A 22,502-nucleotide genomic window follows, 5' to 3' on the forward strand; every position below is an offset into this window, starting at 1 on the left:
CAGAAACTTACACAAAGTTGGCAACAGTGAAGCTGTTTTACAAGACTTAAAGGTGTTGAAGTCATTAAGGTCCCTGAAAATGGCTGATAAGAAAAACATTTTAAAACATATTTTTATCGGTTTCAGATAAGAAGGGAGAGGGAGGAAGAGAAATATCAATGATGAGAAAATCATCGATCAGCTGCCTCCTGAACACCCCACACTGCGGGGTCGAGCCTGCAGGCAGGCCTGTGCCCTGACCGGGAGTAGAACCATGACCTTCTGGTTCATAGTTCGATCCTCAGCCACTGAGCCAAAGCCATATGACCTTTCTTTAGGGCTGTGACCGAGAGCCTCAGGCATAGGATGTCATAGGTGCACTTCAAATATGAGAAATGACCAAATAAAGTTGGCTTTTGTTTCTAAAAAAAAAAAAAAATGCTTTCTGTGCATTAATTCCCTAACCTTCACAACAGCCACTGGTGACACACACACACACATACACACACACAAAAAAAAAAAAAGAAAGAAAAGAAAAGAAAGAAAGAAAGAAAGAAAGAAAGAAAGAAAGAAAAGAAAAGAAAGGAAAGGAAAGGAAAGGAAGGAAAGAAAGAAAGAAAGGAAGGAAGGAAGGAAGGAAGGAAGGAAGGAAGGAAGGAAGGAAGGAAGGAAGGAAGGAAGGAAGGGGAAGGGAAGGGAAGGGAAGGGAAGGGAAGGAAGGAAGGAAAGAAGGAAGGAAGGAAGGAAGAAAGAAAGAAAGAAAGAAAGAAAGAAAGCCTGGGCTTCGGGCTCCATCCCGTATCCCCAGTAAGAGACGTACAGGAGCAGCCAATCAATGAGTCTCTCTTCTCATTGATGTTTCTATCTCTCCCTCTCCTTTCTTCTCTGAAATCAATAAAAATGTTGTTTGTTTAAAAAAATGTAGAAATCTTAAGTAATTTGTTCATTCAGCATAAGTAAATTGGTTTATATTCACATGATAGACTATTATTATACAACTAGAGGCTGGTGCATGAAATTCCCTCAGCCCAGCCTGTGCCCTCTCCCAGTCCGGGATTTCCGGCATCCTGCTCCACGCTCCTTACTGCTTGGCTTGCTGCTCCTTAGCGCTGCCGCTGAGGTGGGCCAGCCTGAGCCTGGCTTCTGGCTGAGTGTCGCTTCCCCTGACCACCAGAGTGCAGTTCCTGTGTTGAGTATCTGCCCCCTGGTGGTCAGTGCTCATCATAGCAACCAGTTGTTCTGGTTGTTCTGTCATAAAGGTGGCTTAGGCTTTTATTATATAGACAATAGGAATAAACAAACTGTAATTACATGCAACAATATGGGTGAAATACATTAATATTTTGAGCAGAAGAAGACAGACACAAAAGAGCCCTAACTGATCCTGGCCAGTGTTCTCAGTTGTTAGAGCATCGGCTGGCACGCCAAAGGATCTCAAGTTCAATTCCCCGTCAAGAGCAGGCACCTGAATTGAAAGTTTGATACTGGTCAGGGCATGTGCAGGAGGAAACCAATCAATATGTCCCTCTCACATAGATGCTTGTCTCTCTCTCCTTCCCTTCCGCTCTCTCTAAAGTCAACGGAGAAGCAATCCTCCAGTGAGGATTGACAACAACAAAAAGCCCTCACTGTACAATTCCATTTTTATAGAGAACAAAAGCAGGTCAATAATATACGTTGTTAGAAGTCAGGATAGTAGTTAGCCTTAGGGAAGGCTCAGAAGAGACCAACTGGGCAGAGTTGGGAACAGCAGGGCCCCAAAGGGAGACATGTCTGTGTAAGTGAAGAGAGTAATAAAAATCAGCCCTAGCTTGTTTGGCTCAGTGGATAGAGCATCGGCCTGGGGACTGAAAGGTCCCATGTGTGATTCTGGTCAAGGGCACATGCCTGGATTGCGGGTTTGATCCCCAGTAGGGGGCGTGCAGAAGGCAGCTGATCAATGATTCTCATCATTGATGTTTCTCTCTCTCCTGCTCCCTTCCTCTCTGAAATCAATAAAAGAAAATTTTTTTAAAAAAAGAGAGAGTAATAAAATCAGAGACATAAAAGATGCCAACGCATCTAAGGTCTCATAACTCACTGTAAAAATTTTGGCCTTTCTTCTGAGAAAAACAGAGACATCTGTGAGCAAAGGAATGCTTTGAGGCCGCCTTTGAAAAAAGGCTGCAGTGGAGAGAATACAATAAACTGTAGGAGCAGGTGTAGACTCAGACCAGTTAGGAGGCTGTTGCTGTAATGCAGGTGAGAGATGAGGATGGTGCAGATCAAAGTCGAAGTGGAAGTGAAGAGGTTGGATTCTGGATATTTTCTCAGGAAAGGATTTCCTGTCTGATTGAAAGTGGGGAGTGAGATAAACAGAATTGATGTGGATTCCAAGGCTTTTTATTTTTAAATTGCCATCAGTTGCCGAAACAGGTTTGGCTCAGTGGATAGAGCGTTGGTCTGCAGACTGAAAGGTCCCAGGTTCAATTCCGGGCAAGGGCATGTACGTTGGTTGCGGGCACAACCCCAGTGGGGGGTGTGCAGGAGGCAGCTGGTTGACGATTCTCTCTCATCGATGTTTCTAACTCTCTATCCCTCTCTCTTCCTCTCTGTGAAAAATCAATAAAATATCTTTAAAAAATATATATATATATATATGTGTGTATATATATATGTATATATATATATATATATATATATATATGTATATGTATAAATTGCCATCAGTTGAGATGGTGAAGGCTGTACATACAAGCAGGTTTTGAGGGGCTAAAGATCAAATGTTCAGTTCTGAACATACTGAATTTGAAATGATCTGTTAGATACCCAGGACAGGAGATGTCAAGCACATAGTTGTATATACAAGTCTGGAGTTTGAAGCCAGATCTCCGGTGAAGATATACATTTGGGAGTCATCAGCACATAAATGCTATTTCAAACCATGAGACTGTCTTTGACAAGCAGTTTGGGTAAAGGGTAGGAGTGGGTTTAAGAAAGAATGAAAGGAGTCTCGTCCGGGCTGCGTTCTGGGCGATCCCATGAGGAGGTACCGGGGTTGCCGCAGCACTCGCTTCTCGGTCTCCCGCGGGCGCCATGGAGGAGGAGGAGGAAGCGCGGGGGCTCCTGGCCGGCGGCCCTGGCGAGGCCGGTGGCGATGCCGCCGCCGCCGCCGCCGCCGACCCCGGGGCGCTGCCGCGCTCTGCGACCCTAGGCGCCTGGCGCACCGGCTGCTGGTGCTGCTGCTGATGTGCTTCCTCGGCTTCGGCAGCTATTTTTGCTATGATAATCCCGCTGCCCTTCAGACTCAGGTTAAACGGGATATGCAGGTTAATACCACAAAATTCATGCTGCTGTATGCCTGGTATTCTTGGCCCAATGTAGTTTTGTGTTTCCTGGGTGGCTTTTTGATAGACCGAGCATTTGGAATACGATGGGGCACCATTATTTTTAGCTGCTTTGTCTGCATCGGACAGGTTATTTTTGCTTTGGGTGGAATATTTAATGCTTTTTGGCTGATGGAACTTGGAAGGTTTGTGTTTGGAATTGGTGGGGAGTCATTAGCAGTTGCCCAGAATATATATGCTATGAGTTGGTTTAAAGGCAAAGACCTGAACCTGGTGTTTGGACTCCAACTTAGCATGGCTAGAATTGGAAGTACAGTGAACATGAACCTCACGGGATGGCTATATTCTAAGGCTGAAGCTTCGTTAGGTTCTGCTGGTCACACTACCCTTGGAATCACACTTATGATCGGGGTATAACCTGTATTCTTTCACTAATTTGTGCCTTGGCCCTTGCTTACTTGGATCAGAGAGCAGACAGAATTCTTCATAAAGAACAAGGAAAAACTGGTGAAGTTATTAAGCTAACTGATGTGAAAGCCTTCTCCTTGCCCTTGTGGCTCATATTTATCATCTGTGCCTGCTATTATGTGGCAGTGTTCCCTTCCATCGGACTGGGGAAAGTGTTCTTTATGGAGAAATTTGGATTTTCTTCCCAGGCAGCAAGTGCTATTAACAGTATTGTGTATGTCATATCAGCTCCCCTGTCCCCAATATTTGGGCTCATGGTAGATAAAGCAGGAAAGAACATCATCTGGGTCCTGTGTGCAGTGGTGACCACCCTAGCTTCCCACATGCTGCTGGCCTTCACGCTGTGGAACCCTTGGATTGCTATGAGTCTCCTGGGACTCCCTATTCATTGCTTGCCTGTGCATTATGGCCAATGGTGGCATTTGTAGTTCCTGAACATCAACTGGGAACTGCATATGGCTTCATGTGGTCCATTCAGAATCCTGGGCTGGCGATCATTTCCATCCTTGCTGGCATGATATTGGATACTTGGGGATATTTGTTTTTAGAAGTTTTCTTCATTGCCTGCGTGTCCTTGTCACTTTTAGCTGTGGTCTTACTCTATTTGGTGAACCGTGCCCAAGGTGGGAACCTAAATTATTCTGTAAGACAAAGGGAAGAAATGAAACTTTCTCATGCTGAATGGGAAGTTTAAATGACTGTGTCATGACAGTGGGCTGCACACATCATTGATCTGAAAACCTCCATTAGAAAATTATATAGAGTTTAGTCAATAGAAAAAATAATGGTCTGGAAAGTTATATTTATATTTCAAGTACACCTATTTCTAAGTATATTTGTGAGACTATTTTACTCTCTGTCTTTTATGTGTTGCTGAAGAATTTCACTTCAGAATAGCCTAGTCAACAGTGAAGTTTTGGAAATTGCTCTGGGACTTGCAAGTGAATTTCATTAAGGACAGTAAATAATGGAGATCATTGGATTTATATTGAGATCATTTTCACAAAGTATATCTTAGAGATATGGCCTTTTCTTTATCTTAAAGCAAAATATATATATATTTTAAAGCTTTTGAGGTTTAGAAGGAATGTTTTATTATAAACTACAGCACTTGAATAGTCATTACCTTTTGTAATAGGGACTGTTTGAAAGATACTCGATGAAGTCTCTTCATTTTCACAAATAGATTGTGTTTTGCTCATTTTAGTTATGGGACAGGTTGCTGAGCGGTGACCCTTTTGAGCTTCTCCTTCTCTCTCTCTCTCTCTGTTACTGAGCAACCTTATTACTTAGGGATATAACTTTGTGGATGAACTTTCTGTACAGTTTTTTAATATAGTCTCATTAATTACTGAAAGTGTCCTTTAAATGATGGTAATTCCATTTCTACATGGATAAATAAAAATATTGTAGAAGGAATCTACATGATGTCTTCTAACTTTTGAGTTAAAAAAAATCTTAAACCTCTGATTTTAACTCTTATGTATGTGGAAGATTATAAGAAAATCTGTGTTAGAATAAAGAAAATTACCTAATTATTCATTGAAATATTATGGAGATTAGCTTTTTCTCCAGTGTAGGACCTTAAAGTGACATTTATGTTTTTCACATTAAATAAAATGTGGATAGGAAATGTTTCTGACAGATTTAAATACTTTGTAGTTGACTTATTAGTCCTAGCATATTAAAGTCAAGAACTTTTTCATGTGTTTTGGTATCTATGCGCACACACTTAAGACAACAACTACTAAACTAATTAATTTAGCTGATTACATTGTTTAAAGTACATGGCATAATATTGTATGCCTAAAGTTTCTGGGACAGATTGAAAGTGCATTCCTTTTCAGGATAAGTTTACTTTCATCCATGTTTCTGATTTACAGTGTATTGTGCCATTATTCAGTTGTTGGTTCTGTGGGCTTGACTGCCCCTTTGCTTGATCTAGCCCCTGGCAAGTGAATGCTGGCCTCACAGTTAGTGAGGGTGCAGGAGGTCAGCTGCTTCCGCTGCCAGAGGGCTGTGGTCTGGCCCTCCCTCATCTTCCCACGCCTCTGTGCCCTGTGTCCTGTGCTGCTTACATTGTTTTCTATTGAATCTGATTCCGTCCCTTCTCGGGGGCTTTGCCCACGCTCCCTTTGCTTAGAATATTTTGTCCAGGATTCTCTGTGACCTGGTTTCACCTGATTTCCAACCATCTTAGCCTCAGCTCAGAACTTATGGGAACTAGTTATTCCTATGGGAACTAATCCCTGTGGTCTTGGAAAAATCCTTTATTTTTGCTTCTTAATTTACCTGAGCCTATAAGGAATTTGTGATGGTGTGGGTTTCTGTCTCCTTCCTCTAGATTGTAAGCTCCTTGAGGGCAAGAACTGTGTCTATTGATTTTAATAATGATTGCGTCGATAGTGTCCAGCACCAAATAAGTATTTTTTTGAATTATGCATAAAAATAAAATTGAAAAAAGAATGAAAGGATCCAGCTGGCGTGGCTCAGGGGCAGGTCAGGGCTTGTGCCCCACTTGCAGTCTTGACCCCACTTAGGGCTGTGCAGGAAGCAGCCAATCATTGATGTTTCTATGTCTCTCTCCCTCTCTTTCTCTCTTGGAAAAAAATGAGAGGAGAGAAATTGGAGAGTGAGTGTGAATGGCTTTTCCAAGAAATTTTACTGTTGTAGCTGATGAGGGAGAGGAGAATCACTAAGAAAGTTTGAGAACTGAAGCCATCTCAGTTACCTTAATGAGCCTCAAGATAGTATTCTGATCTGATTCTTGCTAATTTTTCTGCTCTCATTTTCCATAATGGTAGTCCCTTAACTTAGCCACACCAACTTAGGCACAGGTCCCCAAACCATGGCTCCACTCATCTGCTCACTGGGCCTGAGATGTGCACCCTGGCCAATCCTGTTTCTCAAACCTGGTTAAATCCTATTTCTTCACATCACGTTTTCCTAGAAGCATTTCAGAACTTTCCCAGGCAAGGTCTGATTTTATTCCCCGGCTTCTATAATATTCTGTGCGTATCTCTGGTGCCTTCAACACATAGTTGTAGAATGATTTGGTAAAGGGGCAGTAGGTCTGATTGGTGCGCAGTAATAAATAGGACAGTAAAAGAATACAAAGGAGGGAAAAGCCTTGCATTTTGTAGAATGAAACCCATGTGAAAAGAAAGCAAATTACCTACAATATCAGATATACAAACATCTTGAAAATTACAGATTATAAAACTAAATGTCCGTCTTGTCACTGGTTGCCAATATTTTGATGAATAGGTCATTCCTAGCCTATCTTTGTTCAAAGGACTTGCATATATTATGCAAATAAGTAGAACTACCTAAAGATTGCCCGTGAGGCGCCAGGCAGCTGATACACTCCCCAGGACCCTTCGATTGGCCTGTCTACCCATTTCATTTGCATTACTTTACTTAATAAACGAAGGCCCCGCCCCTCTGATTCTTCACGTCTCGCGAAAGGATGCGGGAGTTGAAACTCTTCCCTGAGTTACGCATGCTCCGCCCTCAGCAGCTGATCCCTTCCGCCCGTCCTCCCGCTCCTCTCCTCTGCTGAAAGCGGAGGGGCCCCGCATCTTTTCCTTCCACCGTCGGCGTCCCTACGTCTCCCCGCTCCCCTCTTTCCACGAACACACGACGCACGCCCCGCCCCTTCCTCCCCCGCGCAAACGCTGAGCCCAACCGCCGGGCCACGTCCCGCCCCACGTCCAACGGCCGACGCAGGCCCCTCTTCAGCCAATCGGTGCCCAAGCGCCCACAAGTCCCTCCTTTTATGCAAATAACTTACTCCTGCCTCTCGCCCCGCCTTTTTTCTTTTTTTAATCGCAGCCGTGAAGTAATGAGGGCTAGAGTAGAACGCGCTCCTCCCTTTATGCAAATCAAGAGGCGTGCCTAGCGCGGAAGGAGGCGGGCGAGGGGGGGCGCTCCCGGGGGCGGCGGTTGCCCGGATGGGCCGTTAGTCGGAGCCCTGCCGCGGAGGGAGCGAGGGAGACGGGAGGAGCCGTACCCGGCGCCATCCGCCGCCATCCGCCCCCGCCCCACCGCCATCCCACCCCGGGGAGCCCCTGGGCTCCGGTCCCGGATCCCCGCGCACCCGGCCAGGTGAGTCTGGGCGAGCGGAGTGCTTACGCCCTTTTCCAGCGCGGGAGCGGCGGGGGCGGCCGCGGCGGCGGCGGCGGCGGCGGCGGCGGGCCCTGAGCGGGGGAGGGGGAGGACAGGCTGCCATTAGCCGCCGCCATTTTGTCCTCCTGCAGCCGGGACCTGCCTTGCCCCTCCCCCTCCGATACCACCTCCGTGGGGCCAGCACTTGGGCCCCTCGCTCGGGGCTGTAGCCGGCCCCTGCACCCCGCTTCCTGACTTAGTGCGGCGACCCCCTCTCCCGGACCGGTAGCGCCCACCCTCCGCCGCGGCTGCCCCCCGCCTGGTCCCCTCGGCCGCTCCGGTGGGCCACGCCCGGCCGTCCTCTGGGAGCGCCGCCGCCGGCGCTGGGCCCCTTCGCGACGCCCTGTTCGCGCCGTCACTCCCCCAGCTGCTCGCTCGCTCCGCGGTCTGTGCTCCTCGCTGCCCGGCCCGTCTTCACCCCCTGCACCCCTTTCGCCCTGGTCTCCACATTGTCCCCTTCACTTGGCCTGCATCCTTCCCTGCCATTCTGCTTACGTGTATTGTTTCCCACCTGCTTCCACTTCGTTCTTTTATTCTAGCCTTGGTCTCTTCCCGATTCTGTCCCCCTTTCCTCCATATATTTATTTCAAAGAGTGGCTTCCTTAACACCTGCAGAGCAGGCTCCATCCTCCCCTCTAAGCGGTCCTGAAGTTCTCCCCATCCAGCTTCCCTCCCGACCCCGCCTGGATGTCCCACCTCCATCGCTTCCCCTTCCGCCACCCCGTGGAAATGAAGGCCTGCTCGCCCCGCAGCGACCGGCTGCTTGGGGAGCAGGCTGCTAGGGAGAGAAATGGCTGCTGTCTCGCTGAGGGAGGAGGGTGAAGTGAGCTCTGGCCTTGGCCTCGTGGTCACAGGGTGTTCTGGAAGTGGCTCCCTCAGGCTTTGTGTTTCTCACGTCCTCATGGGTAAGCCAGGCCGGCCAGCAGGGCCCCTGCAGACTGGGATGGGGGCTAGGGCAGAAAATGATGGGGTCTCCTCACTGCTTGGGGTTCTCACCTTTGTAGTGTGTGGAACCCCAATTCCTTGAGGAATTCCCTGGCACCAGCCCTCGGTCTGGCAGAGCACTCCCGGCACACCTTCCTGCAAGCCTAGAAGGAAGGTGGGGTGAGGTGCTGGGGATGAACCTGGGGCACAGTTGGGGTGTTAGTGAGTCGGGGATCTAAAAGCTCTGTTCCTTGCATGATGGAGCTGTACACCTCTGGTTTTCTCCGGGCTTGGACTTGCCCTGTTTTATTTCAGGTCTTAGTATTATTTTGGTGAAGACATTGCTCGTGGGGATAATGAAGAGGTTGGTACCCTTTCTAGACTGGCACAGAGGGGAGAGGAGTTGTACTAGGAGGCTACTAGGTTTTTACTTGGATTTTCTTGGCAGGAGGTGAGAGGAACATGCTAGTTGGGCTCTACGGTTGCCTTAAAGGGCCTGGGGAGTTTGAATAGGCTGAAGGAAAAGACACCAGAGGCCATATACCTGGGCTGCGAGCGAGAAGGAAAAGGAAAGGGACCGTCTGCCTTCTATTGAAGCCTGAAGGGAGCAGAAAATGAAACCCTTGATGTCTGGCCCACAGGCTCCGGCACGTTTTGGGGGAGGTGCCTGTAGGACCCATCGTACTCAATGAGCTTCCAGCGCAATGTCCGATCGCTCGGGGCCGACTGCCAAGGGGAAGGACGGAAAGAAGTACTCCTCACTCAGCCTGTTTGATACGTATAAGGGCAAGTCCCTAGAGACCCAGAAGCCCACTGGTGAGGGTCCGCAGACATTCTCGTTATTGGAGGCGGGCATGAATGGGGCATGCATTTAGAGCACTTCGAAGGGAAGTGGCTACCATACCATTTGCCAGAAAACTAGAGAGCGCTAGAGACTCCCCACTTCATCTTGGAGTCCATAGAGGACATTGGGCTTTGAGTAAACACCAATTACCCTCCTACAAAGGCGTGTCTGTGGTTCCCTGTCTTTGGACACGTAAGAATTGGAGGCAAAGAAATGTGGACTTGGAGAAGTCTGGAGCCAGCTTGCTCCCTGCAGGCTCAAGATCAACCATCCCACACAGAAGCCTTGCTGTAATGCCTCTGGCCTTCCCATAGGATTTCGGAGATGGCTGAGGGCAAAGGAAGGGGTGGTTTCTAAGGGAGTTTGGTGGTGAGGCATGAAGGGTGTCTCAGTGCTACATAGAGTAGGACACCGTCAGATTTCCCACGTGAAGCATTCTTCACCCTCTCTCCTTTTCTCCAGTTGCCCCTCGCCATGGCCTGCAGAGTCTTGGGAAAGTTGCCATTGCCCGGCGTATGCCACCCCCAGCCAATCTACCGAGCCTGAAAGCCGAGAATAAAGGCAATGACCCCAATGTCTCACTAGTGCCGAAAGACGGAACAGGATGGGCAAGCAAACAGGAGCAGTCCGACCCCAAGAGGTAGAGAGAGGCTTGGGAGACCAGAGTGATAAGTATTTTACGTTGAACTGCGGGATGAACGGGGCTTGGTGTAGCCCAGCCACGTGGCCAGAGTCAGAGGGAAGCCCTCCTGCCTGTCCCCAGGACTCCTGTCCGATGCCTGAGGAACGGGACCGGTAGCGTTCTGTCGGAGGGAAGCGGCGTGAAGGCAGGGTGACATGTGCCAGTGTTTTGTCCTCGTGTAACAGCAGGCGGGCTTGCATTCCATCCTGTCCTCCAGCTGGCAGTAAGGAAGGTGCTGCAGGCTCTGGGTAACCTTCCCGCCTTCCCTCCCCAGTTCCGATGCGTCAACCGCTCAGCCGCCGGAATCGCAGCCACCGCCGGCTTCGCAGACGCCTGCCTCGAACCAGCCGAAACGACCCCCAGCAGCCCCCGAGGTATCGGAAGAACGGGGGTCCCTGAAGGAGGAGCGAGAATGGCTTGTAGCTCCCCACCTACGTCACCGTTTGTTTTCTCTGCTTCCCAGAACGCTCCTTCGGCTCCAAGCGGGGTAAAGTCTTGGGCCCAAACCAGCGTCACCCATGGAGCACACGGAGATGGTGAGTGCGGGCTGGCGGGGAGCTGGGTCGGCACGGGTAAGCAGGAGCCTGGACTGCACCTCCCGGGCAGGGTCCTCACTCCTGCTTGGCTCCATTTGGGGCCCTCTGGCAGCAGTTGTGTCCGCCTTGTGTGAGGATGAGGCGGGCGTCCAAGAACTGGCCGTGTTTCTTAGGGAGCAGCACCTAATGCATGGGGCTGGGCTGGACGGCGGGAACCCGGGGATCTGGGACCTGTCAGAACTTCCCCTCTAGTGGCGCATCGCCGGGAAATGCACCTGTGCATCCTGTTCTGCTTCCCACCTCCACAGGTGGAAGGGCATCAAGCCTACTGTCACGATTCTCTCGAGAGGAATTTCCGACCCTGCAGGCGGCTGGCGACCAGGACAAGGCTGCCAAGGAAAGGGAGTCTGCCGGACAGTCGTCTGGGCCCGCACCAAGCCTCCGCCCCCAGAGTGCGTGGCTGCCGTGGGGGCGGGGGTACGCGAGGGCTTACCTTTGAGCTAGGGTGTTCCCTTATTCTATCTCGGAGCTGGTGTGTCCCGTCATTTTCAGCCCTGTTCGCTCTGCCTTTTCCAAAACACAGATTCCACAACCTGGAGGGACGGCGGTGGGCGTGGCCCTGATGAGCTGGAGGGCCTGGACTCCAAACTTCATCACGGCCATGATCCCCGGGGGGCACTGCAACCTTCCGGCCCGCCCCAGTTCCCTCCCTACCGAGGAATGATGCCGCCCTTCGTGAGTCCGGATCTCGTTTGGAGGGGTTGCTCTGGAAGATAGGGGTTAGGACTTACCTTTGGAGGGCAGCTGGAATGCACGGGGTGTGGCATGGAGTGGGAATGGGGAGAGGAACGGTAGGTTTAGGGAGCTCGCAGCTCTTTGACCATCCCTCTGAGCAGCTGCTTTTGGGCCCTTTTGCAGATGTACCCCCCGTATCTCCCATTCCCTCCACCCTATGGACCCCAGGGGCCTTACCGATACCCCACCCCTGATGGGCCCAGGTGAGTAATGCAGGGCAGGCTGGGTTTGCGATTGGAGATGGGGAGCCCATCGGTGGAGGGATGATCTTCTAGCCAGGAGGCTGTCTTGTATGTGGTCCTACACCGTGCTGTCTTTTACCTTCTCTTCCATGTGCCCTTTCACACACAGCCGTTTTCCCCGAGTGGTAGGCCCCCGGGGCTCAGGGCCGCCAATGCGCCTCATGGAGCCTATGGGTCGGCCCTCCATTCTTAAAGAGGATAACCTCAAAGAGTTTGACCAGCTGGACCAGGAGAACGATGATGGTTGGGCAGGCAAGTTAATGTTGTGTGTGTGTTAATCCTCACCCAAGGATATTTTTCCCCCATTCTTTTCCAGAGAGGGGAAGGGAGAGAGGGAAGGAGGGGTGGAAAGGAGAGACATTGACTGGTTGCCTCCCCCACTCACCCAACTGGGGATGGGGAGTAAACCTGCACCTGGGGTATGTGCCTTTGGGAATCGAACCCGGAACCCTTCAGTGTGCAGGCCAACACACTGACCATTATCACACTGGCCAGGGCTAGGTAAATGAATATTACGGATCAAGCATTTTAGTCTTAAAAAGCTTGATCTGACAAGGAAAAAGTACACTGATGGGTAGGTGAGCTACATGCAGGAAAGCAAGGACTGAGAAGGATGACTTCGGTGGGCCCAGGCTTCAGAGGGAAGGTGGCATTGGCGGTACAAGTCTTCCTCCGTGTAGCTCCAGACCACTGCTCTGTCCCAGAAGCTCCCTGAGGTTCGAAAGCAGAGTGGTGGGGGTTAATGCTCCTCCCATCCCCCAGGGGCTCACGAGGAGGTTGACTACACTGAAAAGCTCAAGTTCAGTGATGAGGAGGATGGACGAGACTCCGATGAGGAGGGAGCTGAGGGCCAGTGAGTTAAGGCCCTCTGGGGAGGGGAGGGGAGGGGGGGAGGGGAGGGGAGGAGCGGGGCTGGGCTCAGTTTCCCTCATGCTAAGACACCCGTAAAGGAGCTGGGTTGCAGCTGATTTTAAATCCACTGCTGTTCTGTTCACAGCAAGGAGTCCCAGGCAGCTGCTGGGGAGGAACGGCCCCCAGAAGCCAATGGCAGAAAGGCCAACTCCGCTGGCAGTGAGCCGCCCCCACCCAAGACGGCCTGGGCAGAGACCTCTCGGCCTCCAGAGACAGAGGCGGGGCCTCCTGCCCCGAAGCCTCCCCCACCCCCACCGCACCGGGGCCCCGCTGGGAGCTGGGGCCCTCCTGGCGATTACCCAGTGAGTGTCTACAGGGAGAGTTTGAGAGGGTCAGTTGTGGCTGATGGTGTCAGCTGCGTGACTGAGGAGCAGTAACTGAGGAAGCCGGAGGGTGGGTCACAACGGGCTGCAGGAGGTGGAGAGTTTGGGAGAATCTCTGGCAAGATTTGGAGCGTCCCCGTGTTAGGGGAGTCTGGGGGCTAGAGAGCAAGAACCAGGAGGCCTGGGTGTGTGTGGGCCTCTGAAAGGAGAAAAGAAACAAAAAGGCTAGGATGGTGAGTTTGTCCCTTCTGAGGACAGCACCCCAAGGCCTGGTCCTGCACCTGCAGCTCTAGACAGTAGTCAGTGTGCAGAAGAGGTCAGAGAAACAGCGACTGACCCCGCTGGCCCGCGGGGGTCTGCCCGTTGACAGGATCGTGGGGGCCCGCCCTGCAAGCCCCCAGCGCCCGAGGACGAGGACGAGGCGTGGCGGCAGCGGCGGAAGCAGTCCTCGTCCGAGATCTCCCTGGCCGTGGAGCGCGCCCGGCGGCGGCGGGAGGAGGAGGAGCGCCGCATGCAGGAGGAGCGCCGGGCGGCCTGCGCGGAGAAGCTCAAGCGGCTCGACGAGAAGTTCGGGGCACCTGACAAGCGGCTCAAAGCAGAGCCTGCTGCCCCGCCTGCTGCCCCTCCTGCCCCGGCGCCACCGCCTGCTGTCCCCAAAGAGCTCCCCACACCTGCTCCTTCACCAGCACCAGCCCCACCACCAGAAAAAGAACTGGAAGAGCCGGCACAGGCTCCTCCTGCCCAGGCCACCCCCACTCCAGGTGTGGCTCCAGCTCCTGTCCTGGTGAGTGGTGGTGGCAGTACCAGTAGCACCAGCAGTGGCAGCTTCGAAGCCAGCCCAGGTATGGAGATGGGGACAGGTGCTACCAGGTGGCAGGTCTCTCCTCTGCTTGGGGCCAACCCGCGTGGGGAGGAAGTGAGATAGAAGGCAGTTGTGTGTGCTTATTGGACGGTCTGAGTGAGGGGGGAGTTTTGCTACCTGAACTCCTTAACAGGAAACCTAAAACCACTCTTCGTAGCCTCGTGAGCGGGACTCTAACACAGTAGTGTGTTGGTTTCACGGGGCAGGAACCCCAGACCATTGGCTCAGGGGAGGTCATGGACACGAGGAGGGCTGGCCTTTAGAGAGGGAAGGACGAGAGGGGAGAGCTGCAGTGGTGGGGTGTTCGTGGAATGGCTGTGATGGGCTAGGCCCCTCTGATAAGTGTCTTTCATCAATGCAGTGGAACCCCAACTGCCCTCCAAGGAGGGTCCTGAACCACCAGAAGAGGTTCCTTCTCCTGCCACACCTCCAGCCCCGAAGGTGGAACCCAAGGGTGATGGGGTTGGGCCCACCCGGCAGCCCCCTAGTCAGGGCTTGGGCTACCCCAAATATCAGAAGTCGTTACCTCCTCGTTTCCAGCGGCAACAGCAGGTGAGATCAAGTTACTCCCTCTCTTAAGGGCTGCCTTTTTGTCTGGCTCCAACGTCTACACCCCTTTTAGTTCCCTCTGGGCCCCTCTGCAGTTCTGGCCCAGACCTGTGGCGTGTTTTGTGCCAGCTCCTTTCCATCTGGCGGGAGCCTGATGCCTCGTGTCCTCTGCAGGAGCAGCTCCTGAAGCAGCAACAGCAGCAGTGGCAGCAGCACCAGCAGGGCCCCGCCCCCCCTGCCCCGGTGCCCCCCTCACCACCACAGCCTGTGACCGTAGGGGCTGTGCCAGCTCCGCAGGCTCCCCCTCCCAAGGCCCTGTACCCAGGGGCTCTGGGTCGCCCCCCACCCATGCCTCCGATGAACTTTGACCCCCGCTGGATGATGATTCCTCCTTACGTGGACCCCCGGCTCCTCCAAGGCCGGCCCCCTCTGGACTTCTACCCGCCCGGCGTGCACCCCTCCGGTAAGGCCTTCGGTCCGGGATGCGGGCGCACCTTGCTGGGGCTAAAGCCCCCAGGGAAGAGGGCGGGCGTGGTCTTCGCACGCCAAGGGAGCTCCGGGGCAGGGACGGCCTGGGGAGGTGGGAACGGTGGTCTTGCCTTGGCCAGGATTCACTGGGAAGCGGAGTGGGCGCCCCGGCTTCCTGGGAGTGGGCAGTCGAGTGGCTGGTGTTGGCGGGGCGGTGCCCTCGGGCTGGAGAGCCTGTCACCTGAGAAAGGTGGTCGTTGCCTCAGGCCTCGTTCCCCGGGAGCGCTCAGACAGTGGAGGCTCAAGCTCCGAGCCATTCGAGCGCCACGCGGGCCCCCTCTTACGGGATCGGGGCACCCCCCCGGTGGACGCAAAGTTGGCCTGGGTAGGAGATGTCTTCACTACCACACCCCCTGACCCTCGCCCGCTCACCTCACCGCTGCGACAGGCCGCCGAGGAGGACGACAAGGGGATGAGGTGAGTGAGCAGTGAGGGAGGAAAGGTGCTGGTTATTGGTGAGGTGTCTGAGTTGTGCTTCCTCACCCCGGTTGTCCGCATCCTGAGGTGTTCTTTTCTGTCTCCCTCTTCAGGAGTGAAACCCCTCCCGTGCCTCCCCCCCCACCCTATCTGGCCAGTTACCCCGGCTTTCCCGAGAACAGCGCCCCTGGGCCCGCCCTCCCTCGCTTCCCTCCGGAGGAGCCGCCGGCCCCGGGGCCGCGCCCGCTGCCCTGGCCCCCAGGCAGTGAGGAGGCAGCCAAGACACAGGCTTCCCCGCCCAAGAAGGAGGCCCCCAAGGAGGAGCCGCCACAGCCCACAGGGCCGGAAGCCAGCCGGAAGCCGCCCCGAGGAGTGGGGGGCCAGGGCCCCCCGCCAGCCCGCAGAGAGAGCCGCACGGAGACCCGCTGGGGCCCGCGCCCCGGCAGCAGCAGGCGCGGGGGCCCTCCCGAGGAGCCCGGGGCCCCGCCCCGCCGCGCCGGGCCCATCAAGAAACCCCCGCCTCCTGCAAAAGCCCAGGAGCTGCCTCCCAAGCCCCCCGAACAGGGGGATGAAGCCCTCAAGGTCCCAAAGCCAGACCCACTCAAGACAGCCAAGGGGAAGGTGGGGGGCCCCAAGGAGACTCCACCTGGCGGGCACCTTTCCCCGGCCCCGAGGCTGCGGAGGGACTACTCCTACGAAAGAGTGGGGCCTGCCTCCTGCCGCGGCCGCGGACGAGGCGAGTATTTTGCCAGAGGGAGAGGTTTCCGGGGGACGTACGGGGGTCGCGGACGCGGAGGCCGAAGCCGAGAGTTCCGCAGCTACCGCGAGTTCCGTGGCGATGACGGGCGTGCGGGGGGGTCAGGGGGACCCGGCCACCCCCCTGCGCCCCGGGGCCGCACCGCCAGCGAGACGCGAAGTGAGGGGTCGGAGTACGAAGAAATCCCCAAGCGGCGCCGGCAGCGGGGCTCCGAGACGGGCAGCGAGACCCACGAGAGTGACCTGGCCCCTTCGGACAAGGAGGCCCCCCCGCCCAAGGATGGTGTCCTCGCCCCCGCGCCTCCGGCTGCCCCGCCCGCAGGAGCGCCTCCCTCGCCGGCCCCAGCCCGCTTCCCTGCTGCCCGCGGGGGCCGCGTCTTCACCCCCAGAGGGGTGCCCTCCCGCCGCGGCCGGGGCGGGGGCCGGCCCCCTCCGCCCATTTGCCCGAGCTGGGCCCCTCCAGCCAAGGCGCTGGCCCCCAAGAAGCCGCCAGCTGGGCCCCTGCCGAGTAAGGAGCCGCCGAAAGAGAAGCTGATGGCGGGGCCCCTGTCCCCCATGGCCCGCGGCGGCGCCGGCCCCGGCCTGGGCATGGCCGTGGAGGACGGGGAGCGGCCCCGGAGGCGGCGGCACGGGCGGGCTCAGCAGCAGGACAAGCCGCCCCGCTTCCGCAGGCTGAAGCAGGAGCGGGAGAGTGCCGCCCGGGGCGCCGAGGGCAGGCGCGCGTCGCCCACCCGCCCGCCCGCCACGCCGGGGCCCGAGGAGGCCCCCGCCGCCGCGCCCGCGCCCCCCCCACCGCGCCGGGCAGCTGCCAAGTCTCCTGACCTGTCGAACCAGAACTCGGACCAGGCCAACGAGGAGTGGGAGACTGCCTCCGAGAGCAGCGACTTTGCCAGTGAGCGCCGGGGGGACAAGGAGGCTCCTCCGTCAGCACTGCTGACCCCCAAGATGGCGGGGACTCCTGGGGGCGGGGCCGGGCCAGGCATTACTGCCATGTCGCGGGGAGACCTGAGCCAGAGAGCCAAGGACCTGAGCAAGCGGAGCTTCTCGAGTCAGCGGCCAGGCATGGAGAGGCAGAACCGGCGCCCCGGCCCCAGCAGCAAGGCCGGCGGCGGGGGCGGCGCCGGGGGAGGGCCCGGAGGCAGGGCCGGCCCGGGGCGAGGGGACAAGAGGAGCTGGCCCTCTCCCAAGAACCGGAGGTGGGTAACAGGCTCAGCTGTCCTTAAGCTTAAGGACGGGCGGTGAGGGGCTGCGGCAGAGTTTGGAGACCGAGCAGTTAGAGGGGCACAGGAGGTCCTCTGCCTGAAGGCGCGGGGGTGCAGTGGGAAGTCAGGACCACCACCCAGTCCCAGTGTCCACCCTGTGGTGCCCAGAAGGCCTCAGAAGTGCCGGGAAACACTGCATTGCACAGGGAAGAGGGAGGCTGACGGTACTGGAGGGGGAGGGTCACAGTTTGGGGAATACTGGAGCTGGTCTGTTTTTTTTTCAGCCGCCCTCCAGAGGAGCGTCCTGCAGGCCTCCCTCTGCCTCCCCCGCCCCCGAGCAGTTCTGCTGTCTTCCGCCTGGACCAGGTGATCCACAGCAACCCTGCTGGCATCCAACAGGCCCTGGCCCAGCTCAGCAGCCGCCAGGGGAGTGCAGCTGCACCAGGGGGGCACCCAAGGCCCAAGCCTGGGCCTCCCCTCACCCCTCAAGGCCCCTCCCCTCGGCCCCCCACCCTCTATGACCCTCAGAGGGCCAGCAACAGCAGCATTGGCATCGGTTCGGGTAAGCTGGAGGTGCTATGGGTGGCACTGTACATCCCCAGAGGCAGGCTTTGAAGGGGGAAGGGTCTGGCTTGGGGTCCCTGGTGCTGCTGTGTGCACTGAGGCGCTGGGAGGGTTGGATGTGGGGTGAGGAGGAAGGAGGGTCAGTGACAGGGAGGCTGGTGCTGACAATTTCCCCTTCTCCCCAGACCTCCACTTCGAGGAGCCAGGGCCGATGGTGAGGGGGGTGGGCGGGACTCCCCAGGACGCTGCCGGGGTTAATTCTTTCCCCCCCAAACGGCGGGAGCGGCCTCCCAGAAAACCGGAGCTGCTGCAGGAGGTGAGGGATGGGGACTGAGATTGTGCGTCACTGCCCGCTCCCAGGGCTCTTCCATTTCCTTCATCCTTCCCTGTCCTCGCCCCGAGTCTCCAGCTTCGGTCACTGCATGCCTCCTCCGAGTCCCTGTCCCTCCTTACCACACCTCACTGTCCCAGGCTTTGCATTCCCCAGTTCCCGGCTCATTCATGTTTTGCCTCTGGCCTTTCTCACCCTTAGGAATCTTTGCCGCCTTCTCATAGCTCTGGATTCTTGGGCCCCAAGCCTGAGGGCCCAGGCCCTCACGGAGAGTCTAGAGATGCAGGGACAGAGGCTCTGACCCCTCACATCTGGGATCGTTTACATTCTGGTGAGTAAAACAACTGAGCGGCAGGAAGGGCCGTGAGAGCCAGACGGGCCGCAGCAGTTGACACAGCCTCGTCTCGGTGCTCTTCCCAGCCACTAGTCGGAAGAGTTACCGGCCTGGCCCCGTGGAGCCCTGGATGGAGCCCCTGAGTCCCTTTGAGGACGTGGCCGCCACGGAGGTGAGTGGGGCTGGGAGGGGAGTGTCTGAGGGGGGTTTTCTCCAGCGCTGGCCATCCGTCCCCGCTGCTCCGGGTCGGGTCTGAGTTGTTCCCTCACATCATTTCTCCTTTCTTCAGAGAGAGAGAGAGAGAGTGAGTGTGTGTGTGTGTGTGTACACCAGTCAGGGATTGGGGTGCTTCCTGCCCTCCCTAACTAACCCTTCTCCACTCCTCTCAGATGAGTCAGTCTGACAGTGGGGTGGACCTGAGTGGGGATTCTCAGGTATCGTCAGGTCCCTGCAGCCAGCGAAGTTCCCCTGATGGAGGACTCAAGGGGGCAGCAGAGGGGCCCCCCAAGCGGCCTGGAGGCCCCTCACCCCTGAATGCTGTTCCTGGTGAGGGTCCACCTGCCTCTGAACCCTCTGAACCTCCTAGGAGACGGCCACATGCCCCCCCTGATGGGGACAGAAAGGTAAAAGGTCAAAAATGGCTACAAGGAATGTTTCTGGGTCTCCGGCTGCGGCTCTGTCTCCCCTTCTGTGTGTCCTGGGGATTCCCTTATTTGGGCTTCCGTTTCCTTCCCCCAGCCCCACACTACTGTGCTTCCCAACCAGGAGCTGCCCCGCGAGCAGCCTCTGCCCCCTGGTCCCATCGGCACAGAACGACTGCAGCGCGCGGACCGCGGCCCGGAGCCCAGCTCCCTGCGGCCATCCCGCCGGCCCGGTCCCCCGGGCCAGTTCGGCACCAGTGACAAGGTCTGCGTGGGCCAGACCTGGGGACCGGGGCTGAGTGGAGAGAAGGGAAGGGCTGGTGGTGGGACATGGAGGGACACCTGAATCGATCGTGGGACAACTTTCCCTGCCTCGTGATCACAGGACTCAGACTTGCGCCTAGTGGTGGGAGACAGGTTAAAAGCAGAGAAGGAGCTCACGGCACCCGGCACTGAGGTGCGTGGGGAGTTGGGTGGCAAGGTCTGTTTCCGGAGAAGATGACCCAGAGAGCCCCCTTGACTTGTCTGCTCCTCCCCAGGCCATTCCCATGTCCCGAGACTGGGAGCTGCTCCCTAGTGCTGCTGCCTCCGCTGAGCCGCCACCACAGCCCAGGAGCCTGGCGCCCGGGCACTGTGGCCCGGAGCCCAGCCCCGCAGGCCAGCGCTTGTACCCCGAGATCTTCTACGGCAGCCCCGGGCCCCCCGGCTCGCAGGTAGGCCCGTCCCGCCTGCCGTCTCTCACAGTGAAGCCTTCCCAGACTGCACAGTTGTAAACTTTTGTTTCATTTCTCTCCTTTTACTTAGGTGGTGGGGTGGGTGAGCTTTTCTTGACCAGAGAAAATGGAGTTAGTCCAGCTTTGCTTTTCTGTAGGTTTCAGGGGGAGCCATAGACTCTCAGTTACATCCCAGCAATGGGGGCTTCCGCTCTGGGACACCAGTGCACCCTTACCGGTAAGACCAGGCGCCTGTGGTGTCAGAAGGAAATGGAGCCGTGTTTCCGGGAGAGGGAGGCGGGACATTTAGTACTGAAGGCTGATGGGCTTGAGGAGGTGCTCAGCCTAAAGGAGTAACTGATTCTGGCTCCCTGACCCCTTTCTTCCCTGTTGCCCCGATGTCTTTGCAGGTCACAGCCCCTGTACCTGCCCCCGGGCCCGGCACCCCCCTCAGCACTGCTCTCGGGCGTGGCTGTCAAGGGCCAGTTCCTGGATTTCTCAGCGCTGCAAGCAGCGGAGCTGGGGAAGTTGCCGGCTGGAGTTCTCTACCCGCCACCTTCCTTCCTCTACTCTCCAGCCTTCTGCCCCAGCCCTCTGCCTGACCCGTCCCTGCTTCAGGTGAGAGGTGGGCAGGGGCTGGGCGTAGGGAGCTGGGGGTGCAGGAGAGTGCTTTGGGGAGTTGACATACTTCTTCCCATTGTCCAACAGGTGCGCCAGGATCTGCCATCCCCCTCAGATTTTTACTCTACTCCTCTGCAGCCTGGTGGCCAGAGTGGCTTCCTCCCCTCGGGGGCTGCCCAGCAGGTACTTTTTATCTGTCTACTTCCCCTTCAGTCTCTCTGTCCAGCCTCTGGCTTTTTAAAATGGTTTTGACTCTAGCTCAGGTTTTCTGACATTTCTTTCTGCCCCCAACACAGACCCATATTTCTTGTTACAGATGCTTCTACCCATGATGGACTCCCAGCTGCCTGTGGTGAACTTCGGCTCCCTGCCACCAGTGCCGCCTCCTGCCCCACCCCCCCTTTCTCTGTTACCTGTGGGCCCTGCTCTGCAGCCCCCCAGTTTGGCTGTGCGGCCCCCACCTGCTCCTCGGGTGCTGCCTTCACCTGCCAGGCCCTTCCCCCCTAGCTTGGGGCGAGCAGAGGTAAGGTACAGGAACTGTAGTGCTAGGCAAATCCACGAGTTAGGGGTGGGGGTCGTGATCTGAAGATGAATGGGTTGAGACAGGAGGCTTATGAGGTGCTTTTTTTTCCCTTCAGCTTCACCCAGTAGAACTAAAGCCGTTCCAGGATTATCGGAAACTGAGCAGCAACCTTGGGGGACCCGGATCATCATGTACTCTTCCAGCTGGAAGGCAAGCGAAGCGACTGGGAACACAGACTGCCCAGCCCCGAGGCCTTCAGCTCTCCTAAACACTGTTCCTCCTCTAGGTCTTTCTCTGGCCTCAGTTCCCGTCTCAAAGCCACACCCTCCACCTATAGCGGTGTCTTCCGCACCCAGCACATTGACCTTCACCAGCAGGTGAGGGAGAAGCCCCAGCCCCCACATCCCCAAGTCTGAATTCTCGTGGGACCACCCAATGCTGCCCTTGTGTTCCTGACCTCCCGGCATGAATGGAGCCCCACTTCCTCTTTCACACGTGCCTTCCCCCCAGGCCTCCCCGCCTGACGCCCTACGCTGGATGCCGAAGCCTTGGGAGCGGCCAGGGCCACCTTCCCGGGAAGGGCCTTCCCGACGGGCAGAAGAGCCTGGGGCCCGAGGAGACAAGGAGCCTAGGTTGCCTCCACCCCGCTGAGGGAGTTCCTCTTGCCCCTACCCCCCCAGGCCTTGTATATAGATTATAAATATATAAGGGGAAAGGGGTGGGCGGGAGGGGTTGTGGGGCTGGGGCCTCGCTTCCCCTCCTCCCTGCTCCCCTGGTCCCCTATCCCTGGGGCCATTTGTTAAAAAAATAATAATAATAAAAGAATTTAAAAAATATTTCCAAAATGACTTGGGGCAGGTTGGTTGCTTGTGATCTCACGTGTCCTACACAGCACAGTGCCTGCCAAGCAATCTGTAGAGTGGGTTCAGCCAGGGCACTACTTGTCACTTCACTTCAGTGACTTTCCTAACAGACTCCCAGCTTCATCCTTTCATGGTTATCTTCAAGTTTCAGAGCCGGGCTCTGCCAGGCAAACCTTTTTGTGCCAGCTGGGCTGGTCCCACAGTGCTTCCCTCGCGTATCTGGGGCCTTGGTGGGGCATTTGGACTTGTCATGTGACTCCTCCAGCCAGATGTTCTAGGAGTCCTCCGATCTCTGAGGCCCATGAGCCAGTGTCCCAGACCCCAGTGGCCTATGCAAAGCTGTCTGCCATTTCCTCTTGGCCTAGCACCAAGCTGAAGCGGGGAGAGGACAGCACCAGCA

The 22,502-nt window shown here is 56.1% G+C and overlaps 2 protein-coding genes and 1 long non-coding RNA gene across 4 annotated transcripts in view; 2 read left to right on the forward strand and 1 right to left on the reverse strand.

Moving 5' to 3' along the window:
• The window catches only part of LOC311626233, a 1,185,289-nt gene that overhangs the window by 132,813 nt on the left and 1,029,974 nt on the right, over positions 1-22,502 (reverse strand). The window lies entirely within an intron of this gene.
• Positions 2,974-6,100, forward strand: LOC311626056 (lysosomal dipeptide transporter MFSD1-like). The gene is given in 4 exon segments (XM_084890874.1): positions 2,974-3,151; positions 3,154-3,711; positions 3,714-4,151; positions 4,154-6,100. Coding segments are annotated over 4 exon segments (1,407 nt in total). The 5' UTR covers positions 2,974-3,054; the 3' UTR covers positions 4,468-6,100.
• PRRC2A (proline rich coiled-coil 2A) lies at positions 7,693-22,064 on the forward strand. 2 transcript variants are annotated; one of them, XM_084890996.1, is made up of 31 exons: positions 7,693-7,880; positions 9,506-9,680; positions 10,171-10,348; positions 10,665-10,764; positions 10,854-10,926; positions 11,235-11,378; positions 11,510-11,661; positions 11,845-11,924; positions 12,073-12,215; positions 12,726-12,816; positions 12,961-13,177; positions 13,569-14,040; positions 14,422-14,612; positions 14,784-15,072; positions 15,344-15,554; positions 15,668-17,506; positions 17,797-18,074; positions 18,262-18,392; positions 18,609-18,738; positions 18,828-18,913; positions 19,131-19,364; positions 19,480-19,647; positions 19,768-19,839; positions 19,922-20,095; positions 20,254-20,333; positions 20,506-20,713; positions 20,804-20,899; positions 21,033-21,239; positions 21,355-21,449; positions 21,526-21,616; positions 21,750-22,064. In XM_084890996.1, the coding sequence occupies exons 2-31, from the start codon at positions 9,569-9,571 to the stop codon at positions 21,888-21,890; spliced, it is 6,483 nt and encodes a 2,160-aa protein (XP_084747122.1). In that variant the 5' UTR covers positions 7,693-7,880; positions 9,506-9,568; the 3' UTR covers positions 21,891-22,064. The 2 variants fall into 2 exon arrangements, with proteins under 2 accessions (XP_084747122.1, XP_084747123.1); XM_084890997.1 differs by having other exon boundaries at positions 19,507-19,647.

Source organism: Pipistrellus hanaki, assembly GCF_964339955.1.
Source record: "Pipistrellus hanaki genome assembly, chromosome: 7".
In the NCBI taxonomy this organism is placed as follows: domain Eukaryota; kingdom Metazoa; phylum Chordata; class Mammalia; order Chiroptera; family Vespertilionidae; genus Pipistrellus; species Pipistrellus hanaki.